We start from the raw sequence: 15,273 nt of genomic DNA on the forward strand, positions 1-15,273 counted from the left end.
ACAGAACGCCCCCTTTGCAAACCACGCACCAAGGGTACCTCGTTCACAACACCAGCTGTGATTGGCTAGAAAGGACCCTTCCTCCTTTATTATCCAATCAGATTAGTTCACTCGTGCGTGTTTGGCGGAAGAAGTGATACCTTCTCACCAATCAGTGAGGCGATACCCACAGCCCACCATAGACATAACATCTATGCTATGGAGACCACCACAGCACAAATACCACTAGTCATATAAATAAAAAATACATTTATTAACATGACGTAATCAATGATACACAAACAAAATTAGGCAAAAACCTGAAATAATTTTACAGACATCTTAAAAAAATACAAAATATACCCTTATGCATCTTGTGAACAACCAAATAGTCCAGTCAACTGACAGGGCGGTTCTGCTTTGAGCATATGCATGGCATGGATGTTATCAAAATGTCTGTAATCAACCACATGTCACTGACTGACTGACATGAAGAACTGTCTTGAGTCACATTTACATAGTGATGCGAGGAAAAACTCTGCAGTTAGTACACTCAACTGAATCCAATTCACAGTGTGCAGCGAACAAACTATAATACAACAGTAAAATAATGTATAACATTGAGCAAGACTGAGCATCCATTATTTAATTTTCATGCAGCATAGACTGAATGCTAGTGATGTCAAATTAACCAAAATATAAAATGGGGCTAACAGAAATGAGTCATTACATAATTTGTAAATGTATAATCTGTTAAAAATGATCTTAAATGGAATCAGTTTCTTCCACCCAGCTCAGTTTTAGTGCCATGACCAATTAGTGTTCTTATATCACATTCTCAACCATTTCTCCCGTAGCTGTGTACACAGATATGAATGTGCACGCTTACGATAGCACACTATCAAAAAGGTGATTAAGAAGGGTACAAGCAATAGAATAGGTTAATATCAGACACGTTTTGTGCCACCTTGGGTTCGGGGCGGCTGGTTATCATTTAACATTCGTGCAAAGAGGGTTCAGCGATATATCTCAAATCACATGGTTGCCAAGCTGTGGGTGACAACGTAAACCAATTCGTATGGCAGTACTTGGTGACATGCAATGAAAGTACAGAGAGAAGTTTCATTGCGGAGACCATGGATGCTACAGACATTGGCTGTTTATGGAACACCATAAGAATAAATAGACCTAAACATTGTCTAAATAAACTGAGTGGAAAGCTGCAGCCTAGGTAGGATATTTGGATCTGTTTCACCAACTTTCTGTAACGTAGTGCTCTGATCAGCGCTACTAGATTTTCAGTCAACTAAGCAGCCTGAAAATCTAGATGTGAAGGCCACATAGCAGCCTAAACATCTAATACTACACATGACAATCACAAGTGTGTGTAGCTTGTAGTTTAATGAGATATTATAGTTTAATAAATATTTCGTCGCACATTCCTAGCTCAACTCAAATAGGATATTTTCTACTGATACATTTTCCAATTGAAAATGTCACTTTTGCAAAGTTAAAATTAGCTCAACATTTGTAGTAAGGACCACTTGTAGTTTTAGATGTGTATGCTGTGCAGCACTTTTAAATGTGCTGTACAAATCAAATTGACTTAAGTCTGAAGCCGTTCCGCTAGATCACAATTAGTTGTGAACTTCTGACATAGCTGACGAATCCTTGATAAAAATGATAAAAATTCCTGCATGTTTACCAATTGAGTTGGAATAGTTAGAGGTGAAAAGGGTAGGCAGACAGGCTGAAAGAGAAGGCAATAAAATGATATGAAGCACCTCTCAGGAGACTGTGATAATGTACAATACCACAGATGGAACCAAATGTAGCAGTTTAAATAATTCTCACTATCAAAGAATCAACTTTTTATAGCACAAGATTTTCAGTGGCATTCCTGCACATTCTTTAGATATGTTTATAAAAATGTGATCAATTCCACTTAATCCTTAACATCAAATTAAAATTAATCTTCCTTCCTAATTGTGTTACAGCATAAAATACCTTGGCTTTGCTCAGGAGTTAGTTTGTGTGTGGACGGGCTGGGGTTAAAATAAAAAAGGGTTATTGCAATTTAGTGGAGTGAATATTAACTGCATTATGACAGAAGGAGAAGGGCTGAATTACAAAAGTCGTTGGTGCAGGACAAGGTGAGTACAAATGTTAGAAAGAAAGCCTGCTCAGTTTAAGAAAACTAAAACATTTCGAACAAAGCAGAGTAGTGATGCAATTGGAAAAAGTATGTAAAACAGGTCCTTTCTGGATTAAGAGTAACTCCAACAATGTTGACTGGTCTACCACAGTAGTGAGATCGTTTGTACTAATACCGTGTATACACTAAGATGTTCTTCATATCTGTTCTATTTGTATATTGGTTTAATGAGAGCTATTGCAAAATGCAGTCGCTTTCTCTGTATTACTAGTATGTATAAAGTGTTTCCTGATTCACATACTTTTCCCTATTGCATCACTACTCTGGTCACGTGATGCAATAACGTCAGATAAGGGGTCCTGGGTGCTGGGTCACTGTAATCATCACCTGACGAAGACCAAATTGTTTGGTCGTAACATTAGTTACGGAGCATTAAGCAGTTTCGTGTATTTCTTCTTTTTGAATTAGAAAAGGGCCTTCCCTGCAGCTCATAAATGCTTCTTTGTAACTGGTATCAAGCTGCCTGAAAGGCAAGAGGTAGCTTCACAGTTCACACCCTTTGCTATATGTAGCTACATGCATGTCAGGCCGATAAACTTCATTCTTACACACATAGTGTATTCAACAATATCTTCTTATCTTTTGCTGCCAGACCTGCATGGTGGCCATTCATATACAGTAGGTCTGTTAAATGATGCCTGCTCGTCGCTCTATAAAAGGTTGGAGTTGCACCATTAGCCAAGGAATCAAGGAGAAAAGATTTTGATTGTACGACCTGCAGTTGAAAAGTTATAGATCAAAATGTGAATCAGCCCGTTATAGCACCATCATTAGGCCGATTAAATGTGAAAGGTTTTACACCGATCGGTCTAACAGTGCCAAAGATTAGCTGTTCACAGACACACACGTGGACAAAGGTGAAAACATAAGAGTCCGGCCATCCAGCCTGGCGGACACCAAAAACATGTCCGTCTAACATCGGTCCTCTGAAGTCTAATGTGGCTGTTTAACAACCAACCACTACAGCTAGAATTCCTCAAGAGGACCACAAGACTTACATAATGGAACCAAGATGAACCTAATTCTGGCCAAAGTGAAGTAGCTAGGAAAATTCCTCCTTTGAGAAGCTATTTCCAAGACAAATGGTGAAGCACAGGATGAGTAGGACCATGCACGGTGTTCATCTCGGGTGACAAACCCAAAGGGGGAGAATAAAGGTGAAAGAGCATAACCTCTTCAAAAACATTCCTCATGCCTTTAAAACAAACTTATATTCATAAAATAAATATGTACAGCTTTTTGGGCTCCTTTCTATTTAAAAAGAGATAAATTAATATGATAAAATATAATCGATAATTTCAATAAAATAGAAACTGAGAATCTCAAATATTTGCATCATGAAAGCCCTACCGATCTACTCCACCAAACAGTGGCTGCAGTGCTTTTGAGTTGAAAGTCATGACTCATTGAAAGTCATGGATAGTGATTGTTAGAGGTGAATTCACCGTTCCCCCTTTTCCAGGACGCCTATTGGTTCCCAGTATAGTCACGTGATTCCGTTCCTTGCAAGAAACCAATCAGAATGGAGAGTTCATTCCCAACTTGGTTTCAAACTGGAGCTTCTGCCTCTTCTGGTAGCGAACCCTCACTCTGTATTGGAGAGAGGAGGAAAACTATTTGACTAAAACACCTTATACAAGATGATAAGCCCATTGCCTTGAACTTGAATGATGTCTACAAAATATGAACAGACACATTTCCTTTTTCTCTCTCGCCGAGTAGCAGTATTACAGTGCTAATTTCTGTATATGACTAACTGACTATACAGACGTACAAATAGATTATAACACAGGTAACAAGAAAAATCACACATGATTTATGACCTTATTTGCTTGACCCAGTGGTGAAACAATCATTTACCCAAGCATATTGATATACATTTAATGATTATACGACGAACTACTTTATCAGAGACTGTGCACAATGATGACATGCATGCTCTGTTCATTTCTGTTCTTATCCCCGTTTACATATCTTCTAGGCATGTCATGTGTCTTTTTTGGCAAAGTAGAATGCAGTTCTTTGATGCGCATGAGGCTTCACACCTGCCAAACGAAGCATACTTTCCAAATCACAAATCTAATCAAGTATACATTCTTTCTTACCGTATCTCATTGAGCTTAACTAGTTCATTGACCAACACCACCAGTAGTGTGGACAGTGACACCAGCAGCCAGGCCTGCAAGGGAATGTCCCCCATGTTAAAGGTCATGCGGCTGTTCTGGTCACGCCATAAGTGGTAATCCACCGTAGCCTGGATCACCTGACCAAACAAACTGGACAAGAGAAAATATACTTTCAATAAACATGAAAGATGAGAGCGGGAATATGTGAGATGCATAAAGAGAGAATGCTCCCTAGCTTGCCGCTGGCGTTCAAAATATAGATTAGAAAAAATAAAAATATATTTCACATTCAAGGTTGTACAACAGTGTTACATTATGTTGTCCCCTTCAGTTACATTGGACATCTATGTCACTATGTTTTTTTGTGTGTGTCAATTATATTTAAAATTGTTAAATCATTTAAATTGACAGTTAACTTGCTGTATTTCGACCTGAGGCCAATTCTAAAAACCCTGACCCAAGTTTTCTGAAAAACTGAAAATATTTATTTAAAAATTACCAATGTTGAATTATATTGCTATACTGTATACTGCACATAGCAACACTACCCCAAAAGGGTAGTGAGTTTCCTTTCCTTAATTAAAGGTAGGGTTCCTGGTCTAAATGGGTTAGTATCAGTGACAGAAATAGTATTTTAATGATCACTTTTTCCAAAGCGGACTGCATGTTTCCGCTATCACACGATTTGTTTTTAACCATGACTATATTCATCAGATAGCTTGTTAAATGCTTTGGATCTGATAAAAAGACATAATCAAAACGTGTCCCTATGGGGAAATGAATGGTGATTAAACCTTTTGTTTTTTTTTACACAACCAGCAGGTGGCGTAGGTCTCCTCTTTCACTACCTATACAGTAGAGACAGATGATGACTTACACCACAGGTACAGTGAGGCACCACCACGTGTTGCTGAAGGGACTCTTCTTCCAGAGGGGCTGAGAGCGGTGCACATAGCTCAGGGAGAGCACCACTGGAACATCAGCACAGAAATACAAATAGACAGGGACAGGTTTTAAAGGAAAAGAAAAGGGGTTTGTCCATTCTTTAATCTGAATCCTGTTGTTCTATTGTGAGGAGAAAATATAGATATAAAACTTCCCAATTCATTCTGTGTCAAAAAAGGCACTGAGAATACTTGCCAGCCTAAGTCAAATGTGTAATCCAGATGTGTTTTCACGTCCTTCTCACAATAGAGCAATAGGATTTGGGTAAAAACTAAAAAGAGCAATTGGCCCATTAAAAATGTCTTTACTATCAGAATGTGTGTGTGTGTGTGTGTGTGTGTGTGTGTGTGTGTGCGTGCGTGAGAGAGCTCCTACCTATGTGCAAGGCCAGGAAACCCGCCATGACCTTCTGAGTAAGCAACAGACCATTGGAAAGTTGACTGAACCACTTTGGTGCGTCTGCAGATGAGCTGCATTAAAAAACACACACATAGCATTGTCAGAATGAAAACATCGCATGGATGCACCTGGGACGTATCCTCAGTGATGTATCCCAAGGTCATTGGGGTTTCGGGTCTCGCGGACATCATACCCCTCACTCGGGTGACCCAGCCTGGGTGATCAAGTCCCGTCCCAGTAGCTACCCTCGATCAGACCCGGTCGAGGGTAGATACGGAACTACTCTGCCGGGACTGTGAGGCACAATTCTGGCATGTGGAGGGACTAGGCTCTGTGGGTTGCCTCCTGTCCGGGCCCCTCCTACGTCTCACCAGGTCCACTCCTGGTCTCACCAGAAGTACAGCCAGAACCTGCTCATTGCACCACACTCCCAGCACCAGACACTACATTCAGGAGTGGTGGATTCTTGAGCCGCAATGGTTCTGCAGGCTCCACCTGGGCAACGGTGGACTCCACATGGTCCCCAGCTTATTAAGAATAGCAGCAATTAAGTTGACAATGAAGGACGGTTATTCGTACCTGGCTATGAGTATATGAGAGCAGTTGAACGTGGTGTTACTGCTCATGTTTTCACAGAACGCTTGCAGTGTGAAGCCAAAGCCCAGCAGGTAGGCACACATCGTCAGACCAAACTTCAACAGGAAACAGCCCAGGAAGTAGTTCTGGGTCTGATGGATGAAGACATGATGGAAAAATATTGGACAAACTGTACGCCAAGTGAAAAGACAGGCTGTTGAACTTGGAAAAGGTACAGTGCAGAATCCTGAATGTTCATTTTAGTCAGAGTGTGTAATAACTGACACTTACGGGTCATTTGTTTTACAACCCGAGTTAAATGAACACTCAGGATTTCACAGTGAACAAGTGGTGGTTATGGACCCATCAGCAGCCATTATAAATGATCCTACCTTCCTAGGAATGGAGTCTAGGTTCTTCCCTGTGGCTTCATTCATGACTGAACTGTCTGGAGGCTTCCCCAAAAAGGACATACTGTCAACACAATGCATATACATAATTGGTTAGGACATTTCTCTGCACAGCAAAACCCATACAGGCTTATTATTCCTATTATTACAAACCCATGTTGACAGTGAGATCAAATCTGATTAGGAAAATGCTTGCCAATAAAGAAAATGTATAATTTATAAAATCATAATCCTAAAATAATGACGTCCTCAAGTATAGTAACACAGACGTGCGTGTGTTTTTTTTTTTTTTTTTACATAATAGGTAGTTAAACAACTAGTCGACTAGTAAACTAGGCAACTAGTAAAAATGACTAGAAGTGAATTCCCTAGTGTGTGCGTTACCTGAGCAGTGGGCAGCAAAAACAGGACAGCCAGAGGATGTCAGTAGTGTTGATGGGTGGAGGGAGTTGAGCTACACAAGCTAGGAACTACAGACAAGCAAAGACAGCATTATTTACATCTGACCATCCACAAAGCCTGCTTTCCACATATAACAATGATATGACGACAATGTTTATATCCTGCGAGACAATTGACTGAGGCCATGAGGTTGCATTGACCAGATTTGCGTTCTCACACACACACACACACACACACACACACACACACACACACGACATAGATAAGATTATGTTGCCTATAACATTCAGTTATTCAACGCACTGCTCACACAAAATAGATCCAAACAAATCAACTTAACTACTGTAAATAAAGTCAGTGACAGGATACCCCATACTATCCAATAAAAAATGCTGTAAATCCAATATACAAATCGTAATCATTTATACAAAGCAAGTGATGAACTACAAGCACTTGAACTTGTGGTCTGGGGGCAGCCGTAGTTTAGTGGGCAGAGAGGCTGTGAGAAGGTCATTGTTTGGCCTCCCAGCCTGGGTCTCATGTGTCCAAGCATCCATTGAGGAAGACACCTACCCCTACCCCCCCCCCCCCCCAAGCACTCATCATAACCATCTGAGCAACCATCAACTGGGTCAAGCTAAAACTAAATTTCCCGAACGGGATTAATAAGGTCTTGGTCAAAACCCAGTATTTATAGCAGTATTTATAGCCTTCTTAGGATTTACAGTACCAAGTTCAAGTGCCATATCGTTTGATACTTTCATATCAGCTTTAGTCACATGTTTTATCTCTCACCTGGATGATAACTAGACAAAGCTGGCACTGCAGCAGGAAAAGGAAACACTTGCGGATGCCATAGGTTGTGTGTCGTGCCTGGAAATGATTAATTTGTAAACAGATATGAATGAGTTATTCACACATTTTTTATTTTATCTATAAAAATATAGCAACACAAGTTTTTTGTATGGCTGAAGATTCACCAAGGACAGCTCTCCTGGATTCCGACTTATGGAGGTTTGAAAATCCTGCTTGTAACCGAGCTAAACGGTGATCAGATTTTACGTCCCATAGCTGGTGGTGATGGGGCGTTGCCATAGCAACCGGACCAATGATAAAAGCTGCCGTGGGGCTCAAACATTATATACAGTATACACGGAGTATACGTTGGGGTCCATGTATATATATATATATATATATATATATATATATACAGACCTGGCGGGGTACGTATATATACAGACCTAGTAGAAAAACTCCATCACTCACCTGCTCTATGAGTTTGACAATGCTGACGCTCTCCCCCTGGTGGAAGGTGACGGAACAGCCCAGTGTGTTGAGCTGCCCGGACAGGCCCAGAGGAGACAGGCCCTCCGCGTTGCCGTTGAACCCTCCAGTGGCATAACCGAAGGTCTCCCACGAGCAACGAGATGGGTACAGGGGTTCCAGAGCAATGCTGAGGAGGGGGAAACACCACGGTCTGTTTGTGCACATATAGACATGTGATGTATCAAGAACATCTATTTATAAATGCTTTGAACAAAACAACAGCTGTTGAGGGACCCGTGTGTGTGTGTGTGTGTGTGTGTGTGTGTGTGTGTGTGTGTGTGTGTGTGTGTACCTGAGATCACTCTGCAGAAACAGGCAGCTGTTACGAAAATTGGCAGAGCTCCCCAGACAGCATGTGACCTCTCTGTTCTCCTGCATGATCTTCATCATCTCACACATCGCTGTGGACACACACACACATACATACATGTATTCATCGTCATTTATCTTCATATCACACAACGCTGTGGACAACACACACGTACACATGGATAATGGATGTTTTGCAGTGGTAAAAACAAAGGGCTAAATTAGGTAACACAATTAAACTGTATGACTGTGTAACCTTTTACCGATAGCTAAATAATTAATAAACAATAGCTGCACAATAGCTGAAGTGGTTGCTGGTGCAACCACATGAACGTTTATTCATAAACTTGTCAAGTTTTCACTGCCAAAGACAGTTGGCCTTTATTATCGTGAGGGATATTCAGTTGTCATGGCAGCACCACAGTAAAGAACTACAGGGAAAATAATAAAGAAAAAATGCATCCATCTAACTATATTTAGCACACAGGATTTGATGGTGGTACCATGTTATTGAGATACAGTACTTTGAATCATCGTTAATTAGTTACAAGGTAGGACTGATTCCCCTTTTACAGTGAATGGCCAAAAGGAGCATGACAGTCATTGTGACCAATCACATAACTTTAGAAAACATTCACGCAACGCCACGTTAACCTAATTCACAGACTTCTCATTTCCGTGAAGAAAAGCCTGTTATCAAGCAAATGCTGTTGCATGTACAGTATTTCCCCTGGAAGTGATCTTTTCTGACCACAGGTTTCATGCATGGGAAATGTAACTTAAGGGTAGAGCTCAGTAGCCTCTCTAGACTTCTAGAGCGTCTTCAAAAGGGAGCCATGTTGGGTGTCAATTACATCTGGTCAGAGACTCAGAGCTAACAACAAACAACATCCTGGTGGATCCCATTCTCTCAAGCCAGACTGTTGACTCGCATAGACTGTATGACAGAAGCATTGAAAATGGTGCAACGGAATCGCTGAAAACAATCCGAATGCCCTGCCTCACCTCAACTTCCGTTTTGTCTTCGCACTGCAGTAGCTTATTGTAGATCAAATTAGTCAAAGCATTTATATCTTGCTGCTTAGTAGTAGAAATGGAAATTCAGTCTTTAATATCTTTAAGATATTGAAAAATATATTCAAAGGTAGCGGATACAAGCAGCCAGAATGAGTTCTCTCAGACGGGTGGCTGGCATCTCCCTTAGAGATAGGGTGAGAAGACGTCCCAAGCGTCTCCCTAGGGAGGTCCTCGCTGCACATCCCACCGGGAAGAGACCCCATGGCAGGCCAAGGACCAGATGGGAACATCTCTACACTGTACTGGGAATGCCTCGGGATTCCCCAGGAGAAAGTGGCTAATGTTCTCAGGAAAGCAAAGTCTGGAGCCCTCTTCTGAAACTGTTGCCCTCGCGACCCGACTCCGGATGAGTGGTTGAAGATGGATGGATGGATGAACGGAAATGTTGAACAGATGACAGCTTTCAGGGGGTGTAGTTCCAGACTATATAGCATTCAGAAACTGTTATATACTGAATAGTTGTCTGGCTATGCGAGACTAGGTGGAAAAAACAGAAACAGCGTGTTTCTGTTTTTAAATTTTAATTCAAAATATATGAAGTTGAAACCTTTCCCCAAAGGGGATGTGGCAACAACACTTTATGGACACGGTGCGTCCTTGGTGGAGGTCTGCACATTTCTCTAGTTTTGTTGTTTTAGTAAATATACCAAAGATTCTTTGGAAAACGGTATATCAACGGACTGCCCTGGTGAATTCAAATTGAAATGAAATAATGAAACATTCAACACGTGTAGACTCACTGTCAGGTGTGCAGTCAGTGAACAGTGGCACTAAAAGAGGCACGTTATCAATGTTCTTCAAATGTGGACGAACTTGATGGATCCCACGAGGTAGCTTGGCCTGGGGAGAGGAAGGTAATGGAAGGTAGAGGGGAATGATATTCAGCAAACACATCGTGAAATGGCGCATATTTTCTACAAATTTAATTGAGAGAAAGCAGCTCATTACTGTAAGAACAGATTTACCACTCAACAATAGCAGTGTCAGTATTACCCTGTTGCAGTCCTCCAGGAAGCTGGGAACGTCACTGTCTGTGGGCTGGAAACTGGCCAGGTCAGAGTGGACCTCCTCCTCCGGGAGCAGCGGTCCTTCAGCTTCGTCTCGAGAATCTGCACGCAAACACAAACCACGTCATCTCCAAGGAGAAGCCAGCCCATAGATATGCCGCATGCTAGGTTGTGCGTCATCAAACTTTTACATGCTCACAAAGTGTCACGATGTGACCCGTTGTGAGTGTGCAGATCTTCCATTCCCGATATGTGACGCAGGCACAGAAACTAAGTGAATAATCTTGGGATCTCATGGCAACATGCCCCTCCAGCCTGTGACATTTGTCTATGGCGTATCTATGATGCATGACTCCACTGACTTCCATTATGAAGTTAAAATTTAAATATTTAAAAAAGTTGAAATTACAAAGTTTGGGGCTAATCGGTGCCACGGTTTGCAAGATCAGCTCTAGGCACATCGACACACACACACACACACACACACACACACACACACACACACACACACACACACACACACACACACACGACTCCTACAGTATATGCTGTATATGCCATAGGTAGACACAAAGTGTGTGGCTTACCTTGGTGCAGATCATCGTGCAGGGAGCCCTGGCTAGGACTGGAGTGCACGGGTCCATCACAGGGGCTGTCTCCGTTTGGAGTCAGAGAGATATGACAGTTCCAGCCTGTCTCCAGACCCATCTTCTCTGCAAAAACCTGCACGGATAGAACGTGTAAAACCTAGGTTCAGAGGGATTTTCTATGTGCATTTGCAGTGAAAGTGACCCATTATTCCCTCCTCACTCAGATCAGAGACCTTGCTGCGGAGCTCGTCCTCCATGGAGAAGTAGACAAAGCGGATACAGGCAGTCACCAGGGCATCGATGAGTCGCACCGTGTCCAGCCGCGCCTGGAACTGAGAGGACACCATGCCCATGAAGATTTGACCGCTCAGCGCCTGGATGCAGTCCTCGCGCTCCAAGCCCTCGCCGATGCCCTCTGCAAGGACGACACCAGAGAAAGGTTGCACCAGGAGAGAGATGGAGAGAGCGACAAGGAGGGGATTATAAGAAAAATGCTTGTGGGAAGGAGAACCCCCTAAAGAAACTGCATGTGTGAAAGGGTATTCTATGAGATCTCCATCTTGTACTTGGCCCACTGCTCTCTCTATCCCATATTATATATTAGATTAGCAGTCTCTCCCATCCAAGCCTCATCCAACACACGCAACATTCCCATGACCCACCAGCCTCCTTTCCTACCATCAGAGCTCCAGCTGTTCCTGCGAGAGCTGTGTTTGATGGGGGTGGTGGCGGGCAACTCCACCCCAGAGAAGAGGCAGGGACCTGGGGCCAGCTCCACACACTTCCCATTCAGCTTATTGGACAGACACACCTGCATGGGCTTGTAGGCGAAGGCAGAGCAGTAGCCCGAAAGGCAGGCACGATGGTAAAAGTCCAGAACCTTTTTTCTGCAAAAAGGGTAAATGATAGTTAGGTCACCAAATGGAGAGCACTGTGGGCGAAGGGCCTGCAACACAGTTCAACCAGAATCCAACCTGGGTACGGTTGTTGCTAACATAATGGTCGATGCACTATCCACTGCCCAACTGGCACCACTCACTGATAGAAGCTCTCTCATCACAAGCATCACCTGTGTGCTTACCTGTCTGAGCTGGACAGGGGGTAAATGTCGGAACCATCCCAGAAGTCGGTGCAAGCCTCCAGGATGAGGTCAGCCGAACCGTGTGACAGCATCTGGACATTATCTGTAGGACAGAGAAGCTGGCATTTACCTGTTCCTGTTAAGTTGACAAATCTAAAACTGTTCAATATGCATTTGCCAATCATAAAAGTACATTTCACTGTTTTGGAGACAGATGAAGATAGGCACACACTACAGAGCAGGGGATCAATACAAAACGCTGTTTTAATGGGCTAGGGGAAACACTATAGTCACTGGACATGGGAGACTGTATACTCACTGGAAGAGGAGTCTCGTACAAAAAGGGACATGAGGTGGGACATGGGAGGCTGCCGTTTGATGAAGTGCTGTGGGCGTCTTGGGCAGGAGTCCTTGGTCTTCTCACCAGAGGGCAGCTGGTATAAGGCAAGGTGGTTCTCCTGCTTAAACAACTCTCTCGCACCGGGGGTAAAGCCTGACGCACGCACGCGCACACACACACACACACACACACACAGGACATTTAAACCAATTGAGGCTGTTTCTACAAATCCCTTCTAAATTCGTAGTTTTCTGAAAAACATATGATGCTATATCAGTGGTTCTCATACTTTTTCATGTAGTATAAAGATTAGCACAAATGTTTAAGATTTTTCTAAAATAGCAGATCTTAAGCTTGAACTTATATCTGTCATTTCTGAATAGGTATAAAATAATGGTTAAAGTAGGTTAAAATCTAAAATGAAGTCAAACAATGAATTAATAATAAAGTATTAATGAATTGAGAAAATCACATTAATAATGAGGTAAAAAGTGCTGTACCATTAGGGGCCGGGCTGGGCAGATCGTGATAAAATGTACATAAATGAGGAAGATAAGCCATGGATTTTAATACTCTATGAATAGATCTAACGGCCTATCACAGCTAAAATTGAGCTACCAGCGGGGAGCAAAGTGTATGTGAAAGTGATTGAAATGGGAGAAAATCAGGAAGTACAATTCACTGGAGGGGGACTTTCCACAGAAAGAAAAAAGACTGCTGGTTACAGCAGTGGTTCACTTCCCAAACTGGGGTTTGAGGCCCCCAGAGGGGTCCCCAGATGAGTAGCTTAATGTGCATCATTGTTTTAAAAAACAAACCAACATACAGTATAAGTGTATATGCAGGTTATCTGCACATTTTTAAAGTTACAATTTAATGACTTTTAATTTGAAATTGACCAAATATTATGTAAGAAAGGGGCATTGTGAAAATAGTCAAACTACAAGCTCACAACACCTTGTGAGCTTGATCCGCAGTTCAGATACAATTATTTTCGGGGGTGGCAGCACTGAAAAGTTTGGGTTTACGGCACTATTTTAGCACAAACATTCCACCCCCTGTGAGCAACAGTGTCACAAGCATGCCGTCCACACTTGCCTATGAGCCGGGACAGCTCGCAGAGCCCCCAGGGCACGTGCACGGGCAGCACGGCGCCATGGCTCTCCTGCAGCGCCAGGTTGGACAGGTGGTCGGAGAAGCGACACAGCTGCTGCGTGACGCTAGCGTTGCACAGGTTGAGCATGATGTTGAGGCCCAGCGGCTTGAGCGAGGGCAGGTGGCCCTGCCAGGAGAGGTCGTCGAACTGGATGCTGACGGGGTTCTGCTGGTCCTGCGACAGGCTGAGCATCTCCAGGTGGTAGTCGCACACAAAATCATCCGCCTCTGGGCAGCCGAGGTCCTGGAAAAGAAAAATGACAAAAAAAAAGAAAGATAATTTTATATTATTTATTTATATTTTACACTTAAGGTTACAATTAATAAGGCACGTAGGCAAGTACTGGGTTCAGACAATGTCAGGGATTAGGTTTAAGGTGAAGTTGGTTTTAGGGCTAGGGAGAGAGATTTTGCAGTAAGGGTTGTTGCGTGTAGAAGGTAGTGAAAGTGATTTTAGTTTATTAAAACAAAAAGGCTTGTGTTACAGGTTAAAGCTTCACATTCTGATACTAATCATTGTTATAGTTTGTCCGCCCCCCATCATTATTAGGTTGGGTCAGCAATTAAAATGTGAATAATTGTATTTGACTTCCCCACAAGGATACTAAAGTGTGTGTGTGTGTGTGTGTGTGTGTGTGTGTGTGTGTGTGTGTGTGTGTGTGTGTGTGTGTGTGTGTGTGAGCTACCTGTTCCGGGTCCTCCTCCTCCCCTCCCTCTGTGTCGTGGCTAAAGCTGACGTTAGATCCTGAGTGGTGTTTGGTGCGCGTGTGGACGTTCTGGCCTGCCAGCCGCGGCCGTAACACGTCAGACGAGCGAGCCGTGTCGTGGGATGTCTCGCTGGGCTCGGGCCCCTCCCCCAGCTGCATGGAAGACTCCATCGGCAGACAGAGAAGGGCCTCTACTTCCTGGACCTGGCGGACAGGAGGGATAAACCAATATTACTATATATTGCCCAGCCCTAGTAATGATGAAGAGTCAATAAGCTGTACTCGTCTTCTCATACTGTAAGGAAGAGACACACACACACAAACATTACCTCATCCCTGTCGTCATCACCTTCCATGCGGCAGAAGGAGTTCATGGACAGGTCATCTTGGAGGTCGTCTTGGCTGTCATGAGAAGGTTCTACTCGCCCGCTGAAAAAGAGCACCGTCTCCGGACTGGGGCTTGGCCACGATAGAATGCCCTGCTTGTCAACACAGCACAGCACCTATAGTACACACACACACACACACAATATGTACAGTATGTATTATGCAAGTAATCTCACATTTTGAGTGTACATAGTGTACTACTTTATATACCTAAATATTATACATTATCTTCGCTGTCCATC

The 15,273-nt window shown here is 42.9% G+C and overlaps 1 protein-coding gene across 4 annotated transcripts in view; it reads right to left on the reverse strand.

Annotated features, from left to right (window-relative positions):
* Positions 1–234: 234 nt before the first annotated feature.
* Positions 235–15,273, reverse strand: part of tmem94 (transmembrane protein 94) — a 28,843-nt gene continuing 13,804 nt past the window's right edge. For 3 of the 4 annotated variants that reach the window (XM_080788851.1, XM_080788850.1, XM_080788849.1), the window contains 20 exons: positions 14,974–15,147; positions 14,624–14,848; positions 13,881–14,181; positions 12,762–12,935; positions 12,443–12,545; positions 12,040–12,248; positions 11,595–11,776; positions 11,359–11,494; positions 10,758–10,873; positions 10,505–10,604; positions 8,671–8,779; positions 8,319–8,505; positions 7,848–7,925; positions 7,035–7,120; positions 6,633–6,714; positions 6,244–6,392; positions 5,641–5,735; positions 5,198–5,291; positions 4,300–4,470; positions 235–3,784 (listed from right to left, as the gene is read on the reverse strand). In XM_080788851.1, the coding sequence (XP_080644977.1) occupies positions 3,712–3,784; positions 4,300–4,470; positions 5,198–5,291; positions 5,641–5,735; positions 6,244–6,392; positions 6,633–6,714; positions 7,035–7,120; positions 7,848–7,925; positions 8,319–8,505; positions 8,671–8,779; positions 10,505–10,604; positions 10,758–10,873; positions 11,359–11,494; positions 11,595–11,776; positions 12,040–12,248; positions 12,443–12,545; positions 12,762–12,935; positions 13,881–14,181; positions 14,624–14,848; positions 14,974–15,147 (2,844 nt within the window). In that variant the 3' untranslated portion in view covers positions 235–3,711. The remainder of the gene's footprint in view (positions 3,785–4,299; positions 4,471–5,197; positions 5,292–5,640; positions 5,736–6,243; positions 6,393–6,632; positions 6,715–7,034; positions 7,121–7,847; positions 7,926–8,318; positions 8,506–8,670; positions 8,780–10,504; positions 10,605–10,757; positions 10,874–11,358; positions 11,495–11,594; positions 11,777–12,039; positions 12,249–12,442; positions 12,546–12,761; positions 12,936–13,880; positions 14,182–14,623; positions 14,849–14,973; positions 15,148–15,273) is intronic. The other variant, XR_013965742.1, reaches the window with a different exon arrangement.

This window comes from Protomyctophum bolini, assembly GCF_963924005.1.
Source record: "Protomyctophum bolini genome assembly, chromosome: 18".
NCBI classification, from domain to species: domain Eukaryota; kingdom Metazoa; phylum Chordata; class Actinopteri; order Myctophiformes; family Myctophidae; genus Protomyctophum; species Protomyctophum bolini.